This window comes from Macadamia integrifolia, chromosome 10, assembly GCF_013358625.1.
Source record: "Macadamia integrifolia cultivar HAES 741 chromosome 10, SCU_Mint_v3, whole genome shotgun sequence".
Lineage (NCBI taxonomy): Eukaryota > Viridiplantae > Streptophyta > Magnoliopsida > Proteales > Proteaceae > Macadamia > Macadamia integrifolia.
Window position 1 is genome coordinate 17,474,781 of NC_056566.1, and position 24,942 is coordinate 17,499,722.

Below are 24,942 nucleotides of genomic sequence, written 5' to 3' on the forward strand. Positions count from 1 at the left end.
TTGTAAATCTTCGGACCCGGCTTCAGCCTTCATGAGGTTAAGTTAGAAAACTTAAAAGAAAACCCAACAAGTAGTAGCAAGAGCAGTTACCAATCACAATCCATCTTCGGCAACTGCTTCAATGCTGAAGAGTATAGGGAACATTGCACAAAGGTTTGTTGAGACAATAATACATTCTAGTTCACACGCTAATCAGTCATAGCAGCAGCTAGTGTACACAGAGTGAGCCGCCATTATAAGGGGGAAAAAATCTTTGTAATTCTTTTTAGATGAAGGCCTCTCCCTTTCTTTACACTTTTGAACCAAAATTCAAATGAAATTGAATTCCACTAGATGGCCAGCCGTGGCATTGCAAACACATGCAGGGCATCTCCTCCATCACAAAGGCAACTGTCACACTTTTGCACCAAGGAAAGACTGCACGGAGAAAAATGCAAATTTGTCAAAATTTCCAAGCAAATATTAGCTGTTCATAAACAAAGATCTGAACTTGTAGCTGTTTAAGGAATTTAAGGTTATTGGATGTCATCAAAACATATGCAGCATTCCATTTGAGAATATATGACAAATTAGGTTAAGTAATTCAAATTCACAAGAAACTGTATGATGTTCCTTTTAGTCGATCAAATACAATTTCAAATATAAATTCACAAAGGTATTAGCTTCTAGTAAGAGTCATCAGGCATGCAGAGTCTGAATGATGCATCTTTTGGTGGACTTTTTTTTTTTTCCAGATAGGTAGGAAGGGAGTAGGTAACAGCCAGGAGACTCGAACTTGAGACCTGGTGAGCATGGATTTTTGCACATCACAGCTCACTGTGTCACCTTTTGGTGTAGACATGATTCCATGAATCAAGACTGCTCAAAGCTCTTTTTTTTTTTTCCACATCGGTTAGTTGTTAATAGCGAACAATTCATACCAGCTATGTGTCCGAAGGTGATAGAAATACCAGATTCTATCGTACCATTACTAGGACCAATTATCACCGACGGAGAATTGATTCCATTATCTCCCGGGATCGAATTACTATCTCTAACCCATGCGATATTGCTGCTGCTTTTGTTTCCCACCTTGCTTCTATCTTTACCACATCCAACCCTATTAACCCCAGCCTGCTGGAATGTCTATTCCCTCCCATATTAAACCATTCCGAGTGCCCCCTTTTCCATGGTATCCCAACTCATGATGAAATACGGAAAGTTGTGTTCTCCATTGGCGCTTATAAGGCCCCTGGACCAAATGGGTTTCAAGCAATATTCTACCATCGGTTCTGGGACCTTGTTCAATGGGATATTCATAATTTGATAACTTCCTTCTTCATATACATTTCCTTACCATATGGTTTGAACCACACTCTCATTTGTTTGATTCCCAAAAGAGAGAATTTAGTCCATGTCGAGTACTTCAGACCTATAAGCTTATGCAATGTCTCTTACAAATTTATCTCCAAAATTCTCGCGTGGTGAGTCAGGTCTGTTTTCCATCACATCATTCTCCTTTTCAATCTGCTTTCATCGCTGGACGACAGATTTCGGATAATATCATCATAGCTCAAGAGATTTTCTCCTACTTGAAGAAAACAAAAGGTAAAACTGGTTGGGTGGCCATTAAATTAGACATGGTCAAAGCCTATGACAGACTCAAATGGGGATTTCTAAGGGGTATTTTCGACTTCCTTGGGTTTGGAGAACGATGGCGCGACCTGATTAGCTATATTATTAGTACCTCATCCTTCTCCATTAAACTTGGGGGATTGGCATTTAATTTTTTTTGAGCCATCGTGAGGGATTAGACAGGGTTGTCCCCTTAGCCCTTTCTTGTTTATCATAGCTATGGAAGGCGGCTTATCCAAATTCCTCGATGCTTATCGTGATCTGAACCTCTGTAAAGGTATCACGGTGGCGCGTTCGGCACCGAAAATCTCACATTTATTTTTTGCAGATGATACCTTTATTTTTTGTAGGGCCACCCAGTCTAACATCTCTACAATTAAAGGAATTCCGGATCTCTTCATTGACCTAACTGGTCTCACCATTAACCAGGATAAGAGTGGCCTTGGTTTCAGCTAAAATGTCGCCACTTCTTGCAAACTGTCTGTCTGTAATTTAATTGGTACTAAAGAAATGGCTGGTAACTCTACCTATCTTGGTACTAATCTCTTACATACCAGAGCTAGAAGTTTGAGCTTTCAACATATTGTGGACAGGGTTAAGAATAAATTATCGTCCTGAAAATCTAACTTGTTATCTTTTGCAGGACGTACCGTGCTTCTACAATCTGCTCTAGCCTCCATCCCACCTTATCTAATGTTGTCTTTCTTATTCCCCAAGAATATTTCTAATAAATTAGATTTTATTTACCTGAAATTTTGGAATGGTGACAGGCAGGATAAGAAAAAGTTGCACTTGATTGGATGGAACAAAATTAGTAGTCCTAAGTTTATGGGAGCACTGGGCATTAGAGCTTCGGAGACCCAAAATCGTACTCTACTTTTAAAGTTAGGATGGAAACTCTTGACTGAGCCTGATTCTCTTTGGGCTCGAGTGCTGTTGTCAAAGTATTTCCCTTCTAGATCCATTTTCCATCCCTCGACCTTAAAAAAAAAGGGTTCTCCTTCTTGGAACAGCATATTAAGTATCCTTCATAATCTCTGTTCTATGATTCGTCAGAAAATTGGTAACGACTGTAATACCGATATCAAGTGGGATCCTTGGATACCTACAAACCTGAATTTCTTATGTGATGCCAATATCCTCCTCCCGAGAATAAGAAGGTTTGTGATTTATTTGCTGGTAATATGTGGAATTCTAGCCTTCTTCTCTCGTTTCTTCCTTTGAACATTGTTAATTCAATTTTAAAAATCCCTAAGAGTCCACAACCAGACCTGTAGTGGTGCTCCCTTTCAAAATTAGGAATCCTAACAACTAAATTGGCTGCAAATATGTTGAGCTCTGGCACAACTAATCTTATTGTATCATACAACAGGTGTACAAGCTCATCTCCATGCTCACACTGGTGGCGCTTCTTATGGAAACTCCATATCCACCCAAAATTTAAGATTTTCTTTTGGAGAATCACCCATGGAGGAATCCCAACTATGGGTGTAATTGGAAAGTGGGTGCCTTTGAAGGATACTTGAGTCTTCTACAACTCCCAACAAGAAACTATTTGGCACACTCTCCTCTCATGCGACTTTACAAAGCGTATCTGGGCAGCCAGCCCTTTGGATCTACACACACCACCTCCCTTCATGCTTCTTCCTTTCAACACTTAATTATGTTTCTTTTTTTTTTTTTTTTTTTTTGATGAATAAATAATTCATTACCAAGAGGAGAAGAATATACAAGGGAAAAGGGGGGAAGTCTTAAGCCAACATAGGGCAAAATACAAGAACAAAAACTAAACATCACCAGAAATGGACAGCAAAAAAGGAAGGGGGGGGGGAAAGAGAGCCAAAATCCAAAATGCCATTAAGTGGGACGGATGAGGTCAACCTGGAGGTTCCAAGAAGCAATGACGTGGGAATTTCTGGAGGTGTTGTGGACAGGGCGGGTCTTGAGGGTTTTAACTTTGGAAGTGACATCAAAGTAGATAGCTTTCCAAATCTTATCTGGAGATCGGGATTTGGAAGTCCAAATCTTAAGGGATATTAATGCACCTTTCAATTTGATGATTTGACGAAGTAAGGGGACTAAGAAACTACTAAGCTCAGTCATTCATTTCCTAATTGTATTACACCTGCATCTTCCATATTTAATTACTGAGATTGTGAACATAGATCATTTACAAAAATGTAGTTCATCCAATGAAAATCAAATTAGAGCAGGGATGTAAATGGTATAACTTTGAAGCAGATTCTTCACCAAACTAGGCTTGTTTTATTGGGAATAAGTCTAGGGTTGGGTTCCATACATGTTGGGCCTTTGATCCCAAGTATTTTGAGTGTAATAGACCACTTTTATAGGTCTAAAAGAGGGGTTCTAAGGTTACATACGGGATTCATTGATTTGTTTCCTTTTTCTTTAGTTTCCTTTTTAGATGGAGATATTTAGTTTCTAATTTCAGTACTTAGTTAGTTTCTAATTTCAATATTTCTTAGTTTCTATTTCTAGTTTTAGTAACTAAAGGAATTTCTATTTTTAAGTTTCTATTTTCAGTTTTAATAACTAGGTGAGTTTCTAATTTTTAGTTTCCTATTTCAGTTTTTTGGAAACTAAAGTTAGTTTCTATTTTATGTAACCCCCATCATGATTATAAATAAAGGAAGGGCTCTCATTAGGAGTCAGACGAATTTTATGAACAAAAAAGATGCTGCTGCGTTCTCTCCTCTGGAGTGTTTCTTTGTGTTTGATCAAAGAAGAAGGGTTTGGTGTTTGACCCAGGCGACTCCTTGCGGCGTGAAGTCCAAGAGGGTTCCTACAAGTCTTCTTATTCTCTTCAAGTTTGTTATTCTATTTCATATTTTATTCACAGAGTACTGCTGTCCAGGTATTTCTCTTTTCTCACTTCAGATCTGTCAGGCGATAGCCTTTTCTAGGTGGAACTGTCGACCTCTGTCCAGCACTGATTGCTGGTCACTTTTGTTTGATATTTAAACCTAAGGTTTTGTTGGTAAGAAGGAGAACTCAATCCAGATTTGAGAGCAATCTGACCTCAGGTTGCTGCGTTATCATATTTCTCTCTGTTTTTGTCTTTTAGTGACCTGCAGATTTTGGTATTACAATCGGTAGACTTGTTACTTGCTGTTGGTAGTTTCTCGACTGCTATTACATTGTTCTGTTGATCTGAACCTGGTTGGACTCCTATCCTGTTCCTGGTTTAATTCTAAAGGACTACTGTTGACTGGAATTCTGTCAACCTTATTTTTTTGAAATCGATATTCTGCTGGGCTGGTAGATAACATTCTGATTTCTGTTCTATTGTTGGGATTGGACGGGTTGTTCTTTAGTTTAAGATTTCCTGCAGTTTGGGTCTAGTTTGACTTATCAAATCTAGTCCTACATAAAACTTAAGACATGCTCTTTGAATGTGTTACTGAGACCAATGTATGTTTAGTTTTCAACATTTAGGGTATTAATGAATATGTTTTCAGTTTAGGAGTATAAAAGTAAAGATGCATTCAATGTTGAGTATATAGTTAAAAATATAAAACATAGGGATAAATATATTAAGAAACTTATGAGGACATTAATATGAAATGTTAATAAGAGGCATAAACTTAGGGCTTCCTGTTGTTTGGACAAAATGCCAGGATCATGACTTGCAATGGCATCCAATAGGAGTTCAATTTATGGCAGTGGTGTTCAATTTCCATCAGTGAGGTTCAAATCCCTGAAGCAGGGTTTGATTTTCAGCGGTGTCACCACCACATATGTTCTCTTGTTCCCATTTTTTTTTCTTCAAGTTTTTTTCCTTTTGTATTGCTTTGATCATGGCTATGCCCAAGACCATGTCTGGATGTTTCGAACATACATGATCATAGACAATATCCAAAATTACTACTATGTAAGTTCATAACCTGTCTTACATTCATAGAATTCAATTTGAACTATTTTTAAAATAAGGCTTAAACCACCACTGGGATTGCCAACACAGAAAAAGGCTTGACCACCCACTAGATTAAAAGAGGGAGAGGGGGGGGGGGGAATTAAAAAAAGTGAAGCTGTAACAAAGAATGAACTGAAGAAGAGACAGAATATATAAAATAATTCACAAAATCTAGCCCTAAATCAGGATTACCATAAAAAATGAGGATGTGTTCCCAAATAAATTAGCATGAAAAAGAAAACAGGGGAAAAGATGTGGGATTAAACATGCCAATCCATACCCTAAAGAAAATTACTGAACAGAAGGGTGCACAGATGTAACAGATTTGAGAATGAAAAGAATGTCCTATACTCTCATCCACATACGATTCTCATAACCCACCAAACTTCTGTCTAATCTAAAACTTCTTCAAACTCAGGAAGTAAAGGACCAGTTTTGTGGACATTGCCTGTGCAGGGAATTGGTTGGTGGGCACCTAGTTCTACCACATGGTAGCTCAACTGGGACTGAAATTTTCTGGACAGGTAGACCCTAAGGTCCACTGCTCACATGTCAAGAATCAGCCCAGTTGGAGTTCTCCAGGTGGCAAAAAAAAAGCCCTTATGTCCAAGAATACTAACAGGGTGCATAGAACGTACACAGGAGCATATGCCTATATATGGGAGGTAGTTTCATCCACCAAGACAATATCATCAGAAAAAGGATACACCAAGGGACCTGATCTTGAATTTCTCTAGTCGCCTCATCTATGATTAGTGGAGAAACAAAAAAACAAAGGCTAAAAGCTGAACCTTGATGGAATCCAATTATTATTGGGAACTCCATATTACCCTCACCCCCTCCAAATAGTTCTTATATTCACTACATTATTGTACAGATCTTTAATTATGTCCACATATTTTTCTTGTCATAATAATATGCTCAATTTATTGACAAGAGCAAAAAATTTACAGTAATTTACTATGAAAAATTATCCATAAAATACGACTAACAACAGGAACAAGAAAAAGAAAAGGAGTGGGTTGGGGACAGGTGACTCTAAAACAGAGAAACCACCATGATTATACACCATGATTATAACATCTTACTACTATTTCATTCATTTCAGATTTTAGTGTTGAATATACCTTGACTCCTGCTGGAGGGGTCCCAGGCTTTGTTGTAGTTGTGTTCCCAAAATTGGACTTTGCTTTCTTTCCTGCAGGCTTTAGTATTTGGAAAGAGCACATCAGAGTCTCATCCACACTCATCATGGCACCTGAATTATCAAACTCCCCGCAGTAATTAGGTGCAGAAAATATTGTTACAAGTTGCCTATTTGCAAAAAACTCATATCCATCCTCCACAACCTGCATAATATGAGAACAACAGTCAGTTAAACTACCCTGGGAAGATTAGTCCAAATCCATGACATAAAACCAGACCATAATTTGAGACCTGGTGAGCACGACAAACAAGGTCAAGATCATGCTTCTGAAGAAATTCTGTCACTTTGTCAGCACCAAAGGTATAAGAGACTCCCCTATCATTCATTCCCCAACCTTGAACATCTTTACTTGGGTCTGCCCAAAGGAGATCACAGAGCAAACCAGTATCTGGGACATCTGTCGGGCGTTGTAGGTTTCGTATATGTTCCAAATTATGAAGGTCAGGAGAAAGGCCTCCATGCATGCATAGAATCTTTTCATCTATGAGTGCTGCCACTGGCAAGCAGTTAAAACAATCAGTGAAGACTTTCCACAGCCTAACGTTGAACCTCCGCTTGCATTCATCATAAAATCCATATATACGGTTTATTGAAGCACACTCATGATTGCCCCTTAAGAGGAAAAAATTTTCTGGATATTTTATTTTATATGCAAGAAGAAGGCAAATGGTCTCCAGGCTTTGCTTGCCGCGATCCACATAATCCCCCAAGAACAGATAATTTGCTTGTGGAGGTAATCCACCATATTCAAAAAGCCTCAACAGATCAGAATACTGACCATGAATGTCACCTGATCAAATTCAAAGTACAATATCAAAAAGGAATATTACAAGATCTCTCTTTCAGCATTGGACAATTAATGCTTCGAAGTAGCATTGGTAGAAAAGGGAACATGTATGGTTAGGTCTCTGTAAATAACAGTATGAATTGCATTTATGGACAAGAAAACGTACAAAGCTATGGAGGAGTGTCCTAACAAATACCATTTTTACTTGAGGTAATTACGAGTTCACCTATGAGTTCATGCAGAAATTACAGCTTATAGTTTTCAAGTTCCCTACGGGTACAGAAATCAACACATCAAACATTATTAACATGCTTTCAGAGTTTCCCCGAAGATGAAGCAAAATTATTTGACCAAGTTGCATGGGTGAAGCATATGTATTAAATTTGAATTCTGTGGCTTTAAACAGGTAAAGGCTATCAATGGGAATTTTATTGTCCACCGGTCATGGACAGTATCACACACTTTCCAATATTATCGCTCCATAGAAATGGAATATATCAAATCCAGAACCTTAGCCAAGAATGGACTAATATGTGCTATTTTTTAGTGTCCAATGGGTTGCATGGGTCACGTGCTTTATATTTTTTGGGTTTATTTTTATAATAAATCAATTCTATAAGCCAAAAATTGGGGATTTAAGTCCTATACGGGATTAAGTAGTTATTTTATGTTTTTTAGTCATTAAGAATATTAGGTTTCTATGTTTTGAGTAATCTAGAAGTCCCTAGTTATGAATTTATTCTTTTCTTAGAGAGCAAGTATTGGTATTAGGTAGTTTTTGAGTCCTATTTTCTTCTGTTTCCTATTTTAGTTGTTTCTATGTAATTGAGTCTTAGCCTCCACTATATATAGAGGCTCTTGTATTGCAGAGAAAATGAAGATGATTAATGATATTTTGTGAGCTTTTCTTGCTGGTTTGTTCCTAAGAAAAAATGTTTCAACAACTGAGATTGTTGTGGGTGAGAAACCTAGGACTGATAGAGTCAACCCCACCCACATCTATCCCTTTTATACTTCTTTTCTCTACTTTCTACTCTTATTCTACTTTTATTTATTCATCATTATTGTCAGAATAAAGTCTCAACCGTCGCTGAACTAAAGAGAACACAACCAAGCTACCGAATCCAGTTACAAGGTTTTCCCAAGAAGAAATTTCGAGTGCTCATCTTCTAGACCAGATCTCTAATTGCTGTAGGATTTTTAGGGTTTTGTTACCCTTCGAGAGAGACTCGATCCAAATATGAGGATCATCTGATGCTCCCAGCTCAAGTTCTTGAAGAATCACCGTTTACTTTTTTTCAACCAGCGTAAGTCTCAACCCAGCAGGCAGAATTGGTTCAGATTTTGATGGTTTTTTTTTTTAATACCCAGGGTGTCCGGATGTTTGACCCGACTAGTCCCTGGGGTCACTATGATACCGGTTACACAGGACCGGATCAGATTTTGATGGTCTGTTCCCTCATATAGGATTTCCATTCGATCCAAAATTCAGCTCCATATGAGCTCTGGTTTGTGAGTTATCGAATCCCCTATCTTCAACCCTATTTTCCAGATTTGAGTTTTCAGTTGAATCTGAAATTGATTTCTGTGTTGGAGTTTATGATGGATTTTACTGGGACTAATTACCCCTTGGTAATTTAGTCTGACATCACTGGTTAACCAAGATACCCCACATACTCCTAAGGTCTTCCAAACTTCTATCGGGACCTCATCGAGGCCTGGTGTCTTGCCTACTTTCATCTTTCTCAAGGCTTCTTTAACTTCCACCCCTCCAACCTTTCGTATATATCTATGATGTATGGCATCTTGATGCATAATAACTTCTTCTGGGTCATGCCTACTCAAACTACCTCCATTTAGTAGGTCACAAATATACTCATCCCATCTCTTCTTAATGTCCTCAACCCTTAACAACACCCTTCCTTCATCACTCTTGATACATCTCACTTGGTCAAAATCTCTACTCATCTTTTCTCTTATCTTAGCTATCTTATAGATAGCTTTTTCCCCTTCATTTGTGTTTAGATTTTTTTTGTTTTTCCTAATAGGTGGGGAGGGGAAGTAGATAGCAGTCAGGAGGCTCGAACTCGAGACCTCTTGGTGAGAATGGGATTTTTGCACACCATAGCTCACCAATTGCGCGAGGCAGTTGTTGCTTGTGTTTAGATTAATATATCGCCATATCGGTCTTCATATTTCTTCAACCTAACTATCCCCACAACCTTCTTACCCTCGTTTCTGGCAGCATTATACCTCTTTTTATCTTCCATCTCTTTAGTCCTTTGTCATGTCTTAAAACTAGCTTTCTTGGACTTAATGGCTGCCTGGACCTCATCATCCCACTACCAAGTCTTCCAAGCACTTAACGACTACCCTTCGCTTCCCTAGGACTTCTTTGGCAACCCTCTTAATACAAGTTATCATCTTATTCCACATCACGTTGGTGTCTCCCTCAAAATTCCAGTTTCATTGTTTGACCACATTATCAATGAATGTACCTAAGGAATATCACCTTTTAGGCTATGTTTGGTAGCCAAGAGAAGAAAAGAAAAGAAAAGACTTCTTGGTTTAAGAATCTCTTTGTGCTTGGCATGTCATGATCTAAGAGAAGATTCAGTTTTTGAATTTTAAAATTCCCTTTGGGAATTGTGAAGTTTTCTTTTGCTCCCAAAAAAAAAAATTCTTGTCAAAAACACAAGAAAACATGAGAAAATATGAAAAGTTTTCTTTTCTTATCTTTTCCTCTCTTCTAATGGTAACCAAACATACATACTTTTTTTATTTTCTCACCATTTCATTTCTTTTCTGCTCTTTTCTTTTCCTTTCTTTTCTAGATTCTTTTTTCTTTTCTTTTCTTTCTTCTCTTGGCTACAAAACATAGCCTTGTGCTTCTCTCATTTTAAAAGAAAGTGTTTAGGCTGTGTTTGGTAGCCAAGAGAAGAAAAGAAAAGAAAAGACTTCCTGGTTTAAGAATTTCTCTTTGTGCTTGTCATGTCATGATCTAAGAGAAGATTCAGTTTTTGAATTTTAAAATTCCCCTTGGGAAATGTGAAGTTTTCTTTTGCTCCCCCAAAAAAAAAATTCTTGTAAAAAACACAAGAAAACATGAAAAGTTTTCTTTTCTTATCTTTTCCTCTCTTCTAATGGTAACCAAACATACATACTTTTTTTATTTTCTCACCATTTCATTTCTTTGCTTCTCTTTTCTTTTCCTTTCTTTTCTAGATTCTTTTTTCTTTTCTTTTCTTCTCTTGGCTACCAAACATAGCCTTAGTCTCCACCACCTTATCTTAGGGTAGATAGGTTCCCTCATCCTACAATTCTACATACTGAAGTACATATCAGGACCACCAATCTATGTTGGGTAGTTAAAACTCCCCAAGAATAACCTTATAGTGCTTACACAACTATCTGTTAGCCCTCCTAGGTAAGAAGAAATCTATTTGGTTGGCATGACACCTAGTTTTACAGGTAACTAAGCGCTTCTCTCTTTTTTGAAAGAAAGTGTTCATGATGGGTAGTGCAAACTATATTGACAACCTCTTTCTCCAACACCATTTTTTATGGATATAAACCTACATCCTAGTCTTTTGACCTCCACTACATCACTCTTTAGATCTTTGTCCACTATTATGCCCACTCCACTTCTATTACTTCGATCTCCCAAATACCAAAATTTAAAGTCGTCCAACGCCTTAACTTTGTTACCCTTCCATCTAGTCTCTTGAATACATGCAATTTTAATCTTTCCTCTCCTCATAACATCTATCAACTCCAAGCTCTTACCCGTTAAGGATCCAATGTTTTAAATATGCTAATCTAATCCTATGCTTCTGGGCTGGATTCTTTCCTCTCACTTGCCCTTGCCTACTAATCACCGGGACCTGGGCGACGACACAGCGCATCGCTTATAGGTGACACCCTATCAATATACGGACAATAAGACATGATGACAATAAATAAAAGAGATCAGAAAACAAAATGATCCATGTTAAAGGTGGTTGGCTGAATATACTAAAGTGTCAGTTGACTACCTAAAACACCAATATAAGAAAATGAGAAAGTAGATATGTATAAATAAAAGGATAAAAGGAAAAGGCACCTAAAGCATTAGAAGATAATCTCAACACAGAATATGACACATAATCAACATGTATATGATGGATAAAAAGGTTTCATACATCACACTCGCACACATATACAACAAATCACACAAGCAAATTGAATCAAATAGATGCACTAAAAAGCATAGATATATCAAGATCAAGGAAGTTAAACTAGAGCGTAGAAGCCAACAATAGAGTAGTATGATAAAAGAGAATAAATAAGCACCCAAAGAGTAATGGCCCTCACGACACAAAAGGTTCTAAGAACCAGCAAATCATTAAAGCATACCAGTTGACAGTAAATAAGTAAAAATTGTGCACAAGGGTTATATGATATGTCCCTTACTATCTAGAGGATTCCGACTAGAGCCGAACGGAAAAAAATGAAATATATTCAAGCACCGTTTGATAACGTTTCTGCTGTTTCTGTGTCTAGAAACGGCTTTTCACATTTCCGGAAACAAAAACGGATTTTTTGATGTTTGATAAATCTGTTTCTGGAAACGTTTTTTACAGACATGATGCCACTAAAAAACCTAACAATATAATCGGATGCCCAAGAGGGAGAGACGGTTCGGTTGCCTCTTTTTAGGTTTAAATAGTGGAGACTTATCAGGCGCAACAGCTTTTTTTTTTTTCCTCTCAAATTCGTTTCTAGAAACGACGAAACAAGTCGGACTTGTTTCAACAAAGTTGTTTCTAGAACTGTAAATAGGCATAAATTTTGATTTATGTTTCTAGAAACGGGTGAAATGGAACAAATTTATCAAACGCTTTTAGGTTGTTTCTCCGTTTCTGGGAACAAGAAAACGCAAAAACAACAGAAACGGAACATTGTCAAACGGTGCCTGAGCTTAGCTTCTACCAATGTTGTGTGCCAGTGGCAGGGGTTTCATGATGATGGAGAGGGGATGTGTAGATTGCAAATCAGCGCTGGGTGTATGGGCAGGGGTGAAGAGCAGCAAACAACATCCCCCACCCAAAAAATAAATAAATAATTTGGCACATGCCTCATCAGCACAAGGTATGGATGCTGATTCCTACAGCGGCGAGTTGAGAATTTGGGTTTGGAGTTTTGCTATTGTTTAGAGATGCAACTGCCATATGAATTTAGAATGTGGTGCTCCAAAGAAGGAAAGAAAGAGGTATAGAAAGAAAACTTTGAGAAAAGAAAAGGTTTAGAATTGTGATCAAGGGAAATACAAACTTTTGGAAAAAGATACGTTGGAAGGTTCACAGGGTCTGATATAATAAAATACTCATATGTAGCCCCTTCTTCCCCAAGAAACCAGAAACACAGACAAGCATGTCAGCCTCTATTGCTCTCTGAGCCTGTATGTCTCTCTCCGGAGACATTTATGTACTCTCCAAAAAGCACTCTGAGGTTTTAGGAAACAATAAAGAAGGTATGGAATTTAAAGAAATTTAAAAATAAATAAATGAATAAATAAATAATAAAGATTTATAAAAAAAAAAAAAGAACAAGAAGAAGAAGAAGAGGGTAAGACAAATAAAGACAAAGCTATGCAAAAGGAAAGAAAACCATTGGGCAAGTAGCCCACTATCACGTGTTTAGGCATTAGCTAACCTAAGGTCCACCAAACATTTTCACTAAGAGTTCCCTGATAAAAGGGTTGATCCAGTTTCAAAAAAACAAAGACCAAAGACACTGTGGGTGCTTTAGTCATTAGAAGAAACAAAATGGTAATAAGCATTGCAGGCTGATAGGTATAGCTGTATAAGTGAGGGACCCATTTATCAAATTTTGGAGGCATCCTAACCAACACCATCGTACATGCCTTGTCATTTTATGTCGTATTCCTTGACAATCAGTTTTAGTTATCTTCTATTTTTGGGCAGCCAACTAATAGGTTCTTCTTAAACGTACATTCATTAATTATCACCCATCAAACGTAGATTTCATAACCAAAAAAGAGCTGACATTTCAAAAATATGGAAATCAATAAATTAATAATCACCTTTGAAAATCTAATTCCCTAGTAATAAGGAACTGTTAAAACCCACTAATCAAGGAGCTAATTAGCAGCCCACCAATAAAATATTTCCCTTTTTACCAAGAAATATTTCAACTCAAGTCTTAGAGTTTACTCATTATCTAACCCAGACAAGAGGTTCGACTATTTAGGTCAAACAGTTTTCTGAAAAGCAGATAATTCAGATGATTCTCAGGGCACTAACCTGAGATCATGTGTGAGCAATAATACAAATGGAAAACTTTTCTATTTGGACCTCTAGAACAAACATTGGGTGGAATGCCTATAATATCCTTGTTGTTGGTGGGTTCTAGAGTCTGCAATATATACGTATGGGAGTCCCCCCCTCCCAGGCAGGATCTGAAATTCTGGTCGACTAGAAAAGATGTCGATTATCCATAAACCAAACCTCAAATGGAGCTGAATTTTTTGATTGGAGATCCTATATGAAGGAACAAGCCATAAAAATTTGAGCAAATTCTATCAAGTGGATTGAGAGATCTGCTGGATTTTGGTGATTCTTCAAGAAATAGGGCTGGAAGCGATGGATGATAGTCAAATTTGGATCAAGTGGTACTCCTAAGGTCCTCAACAAATCGTCAAAATCCTACAGCGATTAGAAATCTGATCTGGAAGTTATGCACTCGAACATTCTTCCCAGGAAAGCACTGTAACTGAAAATCGATAGGTCGTGTGTGCATCTCTGATCAGCAATCTTGAAGGGCTGCAAGTCTTCAAACAATCTTGTAATAGCTCTCAAAACAATCTCTCCCTAGTCAGATAAAGAAGAAAAGAAAAACTGATGGAGGGTTGAGAAGGGTGGAGAAGAATTAATGAATGAGCATCTCATCCAACTGAATTCCACAGCACAATAACAAAAGCCATCTTTTTTGTTTAACTCAAATCTTCATTAACTTCTCAATTGATTACAGCAGCTCCTCATAAAGGAGTGAGTTCAGCTTACAATAAGAAAGTAATAAAATAGGAAAATAAAATAAGAATGAAATCTAACATAGACTTTCCTAACAACGAACTACTTGTTAACCAAGTAAATATAAAAATAGAAACTCCTAATAATCTAATATCTCCTAACAAATAATTCTAGCTTGCTAACCAAGAAAACCAAAAAAGGAAACAAATCTTGCTGAACTTGATAGGCAGATCTTGAACTATCCTAGACTTCTACCTTCTAAATCAGATGGGACAGTTGGCATAATTCTAGATGATCCTTTTGAAAACCAAAACTTGCTAAGAAAAATACTATTTACGTGTTACTGTTCACATACACCAGTTATCAAAGCTGCTGGACTGGCTGGATCAATGACTGCTTGGGCTGGCTGTTTGGGCTCTTCTAGAAGACTAATTAGGGAAGTAAAATATGCACTATTCAAGGGGCTGCTATGCTGGTTCGATGGCTATAGGAGTGGACCGGCATAGGTGCAAAATTGGGGCCAACAAGGCTGGCTCGATGGGACGAAACCAGGTCCAGACTTGGGACAGAAATGAACCATGTTTTGGTCAGTTCGAGTCCTCCTTTTGACAGCCCTACCTACATCAACTCCTCTATTGAATATTTAGTCTGTTAGAGCAAGAAAAATTCAAGATGGCGGGAACTAAGGATTTAAATCAGTATCATAGAATAGATCATAGTTGTCAAGGAGTCGCCTAGGCACCGCCTAGGTGTCCAGGCTCTTTGATCTATGTTTGTTTCTTTGTTTTTTGATGAATCTGCTTATATTATACCCTATAATTTGTTTATTATATGTAGATTTTCTGATATTAAACCATTACTAACTAGCATAAGTATATCATACTGCATTGATATGGCTTCTATTTTGCATATAAACATAATCATATAAAATTATCATTCCTATATTTTATATAGTCATATACTGCATGCCAAAGGTTAGGCAATGCTTAGGCAAACGCCTTGTTACCCCTCCAATGCCTTGGGTCACCTAGTTGCCTTGACAACCATGGAACAGATTGTTCATGACCAATACCAGACTGGGTTATTCCAAATCAGACAATCCAAGCAAAGGGTTGGCCAGGCCAGTAAAAAATCCCAATACCAGTACTAGATCGGCCAATCCAATAAACATGATAGACAAAATAAGTGCCATCTGATACCAATACAGATTGGACAATCTGAGTGATCCAATATCAATCTGTAAAACCATGCTATCTACACCTACCAGGACTGTTGCAACATTACCCTCATATGTAGAAGTGTCTTCATTTTCATAAAGAGTTCTGGTATCCCCCTCAGCAGATACAAACCATTGGAACTCAAACCATCTTTAATCTACCTTTTGCTTTTAGTACTTGACGAAGTCTCAAGGCTTAGTATTTAGTATTTGCTTCAATGTGACAAACATGGTATGCTACATTCAAGACCAGATTAGTTGCAATCTGATGGAAATTAGCAACAAAATGCAGTAAACCCATTTTCTTTAAGACCTCATAAAAGGCCACACATTCCTACAATGCATCTTCTCATATGTTCCCCAAAGCCTACCTGTCCACACAATGCATTAACAACTTAACTTCCTTAAATGCAACAGATTATGTTCATTTCCACTTTTTCACCTCATAAAACTTATTGATGGTAATATTTTGGCACCTGGCTTAGGATCTCTCATATTGACTAGTAAAATAGTCAGTACAACAACAACAACACAACTTAGCCTTATCCCAACTGAATGGGGTCAGCTACATAGATCCAAGGGCTAAATATATATATATATATATATTATAAATTATAAATTTTGGACATCCCACTCACAAATCGGCCACCCGGATCATAGCCTTCCAAGTAGTTCTGTTCGATACCATACTTGAGTGAAGACTTAACTTTTGCATGTCTCTTCTTATTAACTCATCTATGGTCGTTTTTGGCCTACCTCTGGCCCTTTTAGCTCTATCCATCTGCATCTAGTCACTCCTCCATATAGGGGCATCCAAAGGCCTCCTTTGAACATGCCCAAACCATCATAACCGACATTCTCTGAGCTTATCTTGAATTGGTGCAATTCCTAAATCGGTTCTAATCTGGTCATTTCTTATTCTATCTCTCAGGGTTTTCCCGCACATCCATCTCAACATCGTCATCTCCGCCACATTCAACTTATCTATGTTACGCTTCTTGACTGCCCAACATTCAGCACCATACATCATAACCGGTCTTATTACAGTCCTATAGAATTTTCCCTTAAGCTTTAGAGCAATCCGTCAACCACATAACACTCCAGACGCCCCTCTCCATTTCATCCATCATACCTTAATTTTGTGGGAAACAACATCATCAATCTCACCTTCCTTGTTTAAGGTAGAGCCCAGTATTTAAAGCAGTCACTTTGTGGGATCTCTCTCCCCTCAATTTTCATTGCCTCGCCATCAATCCTCAATCGACTGAAGTTACACATCATATATTCCGTCTTCGTTCTACTTATCTTAAGACCTCTCGATTCCAAAGTGTATCTCCATAGTTCCAACTTATTGTTAATTTCTGCCACCGTTTTACCGACCAAAACAATATCATCTGCAAAAAGCATACACCACGAGATCTCTCCTTGAAAATCCCTGATTAAATCATCCATGATTAGAGTAAATAGGTAGGGGCTCAATGCGGATCCTTGATGTAGCCCGATAGTAATTGGGAACTAAGCTCTCTGGACTCTCACTGATCTCACACTAATTACCACATCACCATACATGTCTTTAATTACATCCACATATTTACTTGACACCCCTTTCTTCTCTAGAACTTGCTAGATTAAATCTCTAGGGACCCTGTCAAACTTTTTCTAGGTCGACAAATACCATATGAAGATCCCTCTTGTAGGTTCTGGATTTTTCAATAAGCCTTCTAAGAAGGTAAATCGCCTCTGTAGTGGATCTCCTAGGCATGAAACTAAATTGGTTCCCTGAGATATTGGTTTCTCTTCTTATGCGAACCTCTATTACCTTTTCCCAAAGTTTCATAGTATGGCTCATAAGTTTTATGCCTCTATAATTGTTGCAGCTCTGAATATCGCCTTTATTCTTATAAATTGGGACAATAACACTTCTCCTCCACTCATCCGGTATCTTTTTCGTGCTCATGATCTTATTAAACAGCATGGTTAACCAAACAACCCCACGTGATCCCAAACTCTTCCACACTTCAATTAGGACCTCATCCGGACCAAGAGTCTTCCCTACCTTCATCTTCCTTAGGGCTTCAATAACTTCGGTCACTCCTATCTTACGTACATACTTGTGATTCTTGTTGTCAAGCAGAATACTCGAACCACTCCTATTAGGGTTGTCTCCATTAAGAAGGTTACAAAAATACTCATCCCATCTCTTCTTTATGTCTTCATCATTCACAAGCACTCTACCCTCCTCATTCTTAATACAACGGACATAGTCGAGATCCTGCTCTTCCTTTCCCGAAATTTAGCTATCCTATAAATAGCCTTTTCCCCTTCCTTGGTATTTAAATTTTTGTAGAAGTCATCATATTTCCTCGCCCTTGTTTTTCTCATAATCTTTCTTGCCTTGTTTCTGGTGGCCTTATATCTCTCTTTATCTTCAGCTTCCCCAGTCCTTTGCCAGATCTTAAAATTATCTTTCTTAGTCTTGATGGCAACTTAAACCTCCTCATCCCACCACCAAGTCTCACTAGGGGCCAACTTAGTACCCTTAGACACCCCTAGAATCTCCTTAGCAACTTTCTTAATGCAATCCGTCATTTCATTCCACATCGTGTTGGCGTCCCCCATCATACTCCCACTTCCCCTGCTTCACCACATTATTTGTAAAAGACCTCACTGACTTACCTTTCAATCTCCACCACCTAACTTTAGGGCAAACATGTTTCCTTGGTGTCTTCTTCGATAAACGGAAGCACAAGTCCAAGATCAACAATCTATGTTAAGAGGTTAAACTCTCCCCAGGAATGACCTTACAGTCCTTACACATCCATCTATCATGCCTTCTAGTGAGGAAAAAGTCTATTTGACTAAAATGCTGTCAACTTTTGTAGGTAATTAAGTGTTCTTCCCTTTTCACGAAAAAAGTGTTAACAATGGATAAATCGTAGGCGGTTGCGAAGTCCAAAACTGAGGTTCCCTCCTCATTCCTCTCCCCCACTCCACACCCTCCATGCACTTCCACATAACCTCTCCTATCTTTACCAATGTGTTCATTCAGATCGCCTCCCATAATAATTTTTTCATCTAGTCCAAAGCTATGCATCAATTCATCCATGTGTTTCCAAAATTGTAGCTTGCAGCTCTCATCCAACCCTGCCTGGGGGACATAAATGCTAATAATGTTGACCACTTCTTTATCTAACACCAGCTTTAAGGAAATGATACTATCTCCCACTCGTTTAACATCTACCACATCGTTCTTCAGATCTTTATCCACCACTATGCCAACACCACCTCTACCACTTTGGTCTCCCACATACCAAAGTTTAAATTCGTCCAACATCTTAGCTTTCATCCCTTTCCATCTAGTCTCTTGGAGACATGCAATGTTAATCCTTCTCCTCCTTATGACATCTATCAACTCCAAACTCTTGCCCGTTAGTGAACCAATGTTCTAAGAGGCAAGATGTAAAACAGTGTGGAGCAATTAATTAGTTTCCTTAGTCTCACGCCTAGGAAAATTACAACAGGATTTCATCCACCTGTAAAATCTGCAAAAGGTGAGAGATAATACATCAAGCTCCAACTACACATCATAGAACAAAACCCAAACTTCCCTTTCACCTCTGTTTTCTCATCTGAGAATGGTAAGAGCCAGGATAGTTCAACTCCATAGCATGTTGGCCCATAAATTCTTTAAGAATAACTAAATATTTCATTCATAAACACCAAAGATTTGCAACATATCAAACATCTTCAAAAAGGGGATAAAAATGTTACATATTTCAAATCATCCACCAACAGAAATACTCAAGTACCTGCCATAGTTCCTTGTAGTCCTAAATAAATCCATATTTAAATCATTGTCATTTGCTTCTGCCACTAGTAACAAAGAGCCTACCAATACTTGTCTACCTCTTCCATGTTGACATTCAACAGCAATTTCTGATTATTGGCCTATATCCTTCCATGGGCTCGGATTGTAACCATAGACGTAGCCTTGTCTCATAATAAATATATTAGGCTGTGTTTGGATTGGCGGGGAACTGAATCACCATTTGTAGATAGGGAGTGACAACTTTCTTTTTTGGTAAACAGTAATCTATTGCGAAAAGGAGCCAGAGGAGCACGATGCATCCTGAATTAAATCCTGGAGCCAAGGAATGGAGAGCTGCCAAGTTGTCTTACATGGCAGAGACACGGCCTTCCAGGCTAGGAAATGTGCAGCACGATTTGCATTCCTAGAAATGTAAAGGAAAGAACATTCGGAAAAAGAAAGAGCAAGATGTCTAATGTCTTGAATCGCATAGGAGAGGGTCTTGCTTGCTGCTGGAGAAGGTTGACTAGAATGGAGTTGTCCGATTCCACAAGAATGTCAGCGACCCAAGCTCCTTAGCCTGCAATAACCCGAGATCAAGAGTGAGAGTTTCACCCACCAAACTGTCATCAAATGAGGCTCGTTCTGAGCTTGCAAAGCCTGGGAATCCCATGTGAATTCTGAAGTCTACACCGAGAACACCCTCAGATGACTCTGTTGGAAGAGCACAGTCACAGTTAATTTTTACCAAGCCTGATAAAGGAGGAATTCGAGACTGCTGGCTGCCTTCGTGTTGCTGGGAAGAAGAGCTGATTGAGTGGTAGGAGTATAGTTTGCCGACCAAAACTCATCGAAGGCCTTTTGGGTTTGAGTAAAGACCTTAATGGGCGACCAATCCCTGCAACTGAAAATTGCATCATTGCAGGCCAGCCCAAGATACCAGAAGACAAAGGAACACAAGCTTAATGTTTCACCCGCTTGCATTCCAGAAGAAAATTGAATCTGATCTTTAGCCTTACCATTGGCAGGAACAATAAATGATAGATTGGCAGGTGACGCTTCAAATGGCCCTCGATAGGGGATGACAACCAACAGGTTGAGTTATGTGTCCCAAGGCAAACTAAGAGTCTACATGTGGCACAGCAATCAAGCGAGCTCGACAGCAGACTCACCAAAGATCCTAAGCACCAATCTGAGCCACAGGATCCAAGATCAGCATTGATCTCACTTGGTCCATTGATCATTTTGATGAACTTGATCTCAAGAAATTAGGGTTTTACATTTCTTGTCCCACATGAGAGAACAAAGAATTACATGAATCCAAAACAAATAACTGAGGTCTCTGAACTGAAGTTCTTCTCCAACTTAAATAAACATTGAACAAACAAGACCACATCCTAAAACTGAACTAAGACCAATTATGTATCCAGAAATTGAATAAAAAAATAGATACACAAGGATAATATGCAAGGGGTAATAATAAGCAACTTAGTTGGCGACTTGGTGTACTCAAGAGGTAGTTATTCGCTACTGTTTCACCTAAGAGCTCGAACTATTAGGAAAGAGCAGCATTGATGTCCACATCCATGCTCCCCCACACGTACAGGCCAAGATCCCATGGTCCTTGCACATGGAGCGCACACGACATTTCATTTGTGCAGCATCGAGGGAGTAAATATCGGGAAAACTCATCCGATGCACTTCCTAAGGGTCAAACACTTGACCTTCCTCGCTCTGATACCATGTTTGCTACCGTTTCACTTAAAAGCTCGAACTATTAGGTAAGGACAGTGTCAATATATACATCAACAGTAGCCGGCCTCTTTTATCACAAGAAAATTTGTAGCGATCAATCAAGATCCCCTCTTCATTCGTAATCACTGATGAATAGGCCTGTATACCCATTACATAACCTACCACTCTGACTTGGTTAAAACCACTGCTACATGACTTCTACCTATCAAAATAACTAACCCACTAACCTCTTAAGGTTACAAGTTACAGTAACTGACTGTAATAAGCATACCGATCACCATGGCATATGTAAATAGCCCATGCATGGTGTGCATGGCACAAGACGCACGTGACATCTATTCTCTGTTTTGTCCTTCCTTTTTGAACTTTATCAAATATCAAAATCTCTGTAGAAACTCAAATCTCTCCTCTCTACTGAAGCCCTTCCATTTAAACAGCTGCTCAGCGGAGATTCCATTTCTAATGTACGACCAAGTTTCCCGTTTGTATCTATTACAGATGACTTATTTTGGACACCAGGCTGGTCAATCCTCACACAAATAATATCATCATTGTTTGTTTTCTTGGCAATATCACTGTACAGTAGGTCATGTTGGGCAATTAGACAAAAAAAAAAAAAAAAGAGCTCACTCATGGGAATTGTTTCTATCGTCAGCTTTATTTTGGCTGTAGCAAGGTACCAATAATACACTGCTGCAGTAAAATTTGATTGATCTGGAACCAAAAGTAACCTGTGACATCATCTTCCCACTATCAAGAATTTTCTGAGCAGTGAATGGCGATGAACCATGACAATGAAGAACTAGACAGTCCAAGAACAATGTCTAAGGCAGACACTGGTTGATCACTTGAGGTTGTGTTATGGAAACATAAAAGCCCATTCAAAGAAAGGGTGAAACCCTTGCCGCACCGCCCCCCCACCCCCCCCCCCAAAAAAAAAAAATGAAGAATTGAACTCATTATGTCATTAGGCCCTAAAATGCAACCACAGATGATGATCAAACTGCAAATTACACATCAGAACTGCAAGTAAACTAGAACTCTGCCAAAATCCTAAAGAGAAGTAACTGAAACACTCAGGCATAAGTGCATAACAAATGTTTTATGCCAATTACCAAATTGGAAAAATTACATTGATTACAAAATACAAATTTTAGATTAGTATAGAAGTTACTTTGAAGTACTGTCGAGCAACAAGGATGATAAGCCCAATATGGATTCATCAGCTAAAACAATTAAAATGTAGACACTTAAATCACCAAACTCATACTGGTAGAAGAATGACACACTAAACCTTTCCACAACCCAAATCAGGAGGCAATCCAGAGAAATGACAACAAAACTATTCTGTCAATGGTCTGAAACAGCCAACCACTATCTAGCATACACACCTTCATGGATACTATGGGAGAAGAACACCACCCTCCCATAATGGGCATAATAGAAGCCTATAGTAAAACCAGTTGCATGTGGCCTTCCCCCCCCCCCCCCCTTTGTCCCCCTTTTGGGGGTGGGGGGACAACATCATGGCATACTTACTACTACTTGTTATAGATAAAATTCTTCTATAACACAGTGAATATAATAAATTTCGGAAGAAGCAATATACGCCATATCCATGAAAGATATTCCTTAGTTGAATCACCTTGAGAAAATTTTCTGTCCTGCAAACGGTTAATACCATAAACTAGGTTCAGAATCCATCTTAGGCGGCTAAGGCGGTTAACCGCTCTCCCCAGAAACTCAGAATGAAATTTAATTTAAAATTTTAAAGAGATTCCTGAGCAGTGCACATTTAAAAAGAAGTAATTCAGCCAGTACCCAAAACTGGTATATCCGACTCCATATTCCTAACTTAAGCACAGTTCGTTTCGGCAGACGCAAGTTAATTCATACCCAGAAAAGATATTTCTTGAAGGAAATCAGAAATTGAAGGGAATCCGTTTCAACACAACCAATTAAATCCACACCTAGAGTCTAGAAGAGGTATTGAAGAAAACGGAATGTGGGATGGACAAAAAATTACCGCAAATCTTGATGGGCGCCTCAAGTTCCAATAGATTGGGCTGCTGCAAGAAAATGTCTTTGGATACAATACAGAGCTGCCGGATCTCCGATTCTGAGAGCTGGACCTGCTTCCCCGGACGACCTCGAACTTCTAGAAGCCGATTGATTATGTCATCGAGAACAGCAGGGTCCATCCCGCAGTTGCCCCAAACGCAATCTCTCCCCCGCAGCAACCAAATTTGATAATAATTGCAAAAGAAAAATGGGAAAGCAGAGCCAAAAACCCTTTTTTTAATGTTCTTCTGTTCTACTTTATCTTCTTTTATTCCACTCGTGTAAGAGGCAAGAGAAGGGTTAAATCATTTGGAGATGAGAAAGCTGAGAAATCTTTATCTTACTTTATCTTTGGCCTTGGCTTTCTCCCCCTCTGAGAACCGAAGAGCTTTTGAAACATTCCCCTCAATCGCTTATTTAAAGCAACAACTAAGAGATTCCTATAAACTGAGAGAGCGACCGGTCGAGATAGAGAAGAAGAGCAAGCTTTGTTCGTAACTTTAATGGCAAAGCAAGAGCGAAGTTGCTGATCTAGAGAGGAAGAGGGAGAGAGAAGGAAAGCTCAGGACTACGGTTTGTACCGCCGCCGGTGACCCACTAGAAAACCCTTTATACCGGGACCGGCATCGAAACCGTCCGTACTTGCTTTTAAGTACTGTGAAACCGCACAGGAATTTATCACTAAAAAATCTAATTTAGTAAAACCCTGGTTAAAATTACACAAATGCCCATATGAAATTACTTTTGTGGTCTTTCTTTCCGGAAAGAAGTAAACAGCCCTTCAATGGGAACGAGGTTTCTAGTGTATATCCAACGGTCAGAAATGCTTAGACATAGAGCCCAAGGTGGTTACACATAACCCAAGGTATTTCTGGGTGTTTGATTAATGTCAGACGCCCTTGTTATGCCACAGAAGATTCAAGTCCCTTGGAGGATTTTGAGGTGCACGCCCAAGTCCTCCTAGTCAAGGATGAGCGTTGGGCCTCCAGCATGGTTGTAGAGGATTTGAATCCCAATAAACTAGCAGGTTGCATCAATGATGGTATGAAATAGAGGTATCATAAAGGAAGGGCAATAGATCATTTAAAAAAGGGAAGAGAGATAAACACAATGAGCACTATCTTATAATACATCAATGGTGGGCGTCAAAGGGGAGAAAAGAGATAAACACTTATGATATGCAAATGGTGTGCCAGCCACAAAGGGGGACAAAATAATGCCCCCACCCTTTGTGAAATATCAAAACCATATCCTCAAAGATGCCCATATGCACCCCCTCTCTTGTTGGCTCCTTTGGTGGTGCATATGGCACGATTAGAGAACGTTTTTTCGTTTTAGATATAATCCCCCTACAATGAATCAGAGTTGGTAAAATAGCTCTTTGATGGGGAACTACTTCTTTGATGGGCATCGTAATGGTTCTATTTGGCATATTCTTATGTATTACTTGGAAGATTTATAATTCTTCCGTTTTATTGGATGGAATTTCAACAAGTCCTCTATAATCAATTGTTGAAAATAACAAGTCA

At 38.6% G+C, this 24,942-nt stretch overlaps 1 protein-coding gene across 1 annotated transcript; it reads right to left on the reverse strand.

The window, feature by feature from the left end:
* Nucleotides 1–24,049, reverse strand: LOC122091641 (serine/threonine-protein phosphatase PP1-like). The gene is made up of 4 exons (XM_042661673.1): nucleotides 23,379–24,049; nucleotides 6,986–7,545; nucleotides 6,676–6,897; nucleotides 1–417 (listed from the first exon to the last, which is right to left on the reverse strand). Exons 1-4 carry the CDS (start codon nucleotides 23,551–23,553, stop codon nucleotides 394–396), a joined length of 981 nt encoding a protein of 326 aa, XP_042517607.1. The 5' UTR covers nucleotides 23,554–24,049; the 3' UTR covers nucleotides 1–393.
* Nucleotides 24,050–24,942: the final 893 nt, after the last annotated feature.

What these genes read in the sequence shown, in the direction of transcription:
- LOC122091641 (XM_042661673.1), bottom strand. Translation starts at nt 23,553, where the DNA reads ATGGACCCTGCTGTTCTCGATGACATAATCAATCGGCTTCTAGAAGTT. An exon ending in GGCGCCCATCAAGATTTGCG is followed by an intron (nt 7,546 to 23,378) that starts GTAATTTTTTGT and finishes GAATTTGATCAG; the next exon opens with GTGACATTCATGGTCAGTAT. An exon ending in TTGTTTGTCGTGCTCACCAG is followed by an intron (nt 6,898 to 6,985) that starts GTCTCAAATTAT and finishes CATATTATGCAG; the next exon opens with GTTGTGGAGGATGGATATGA.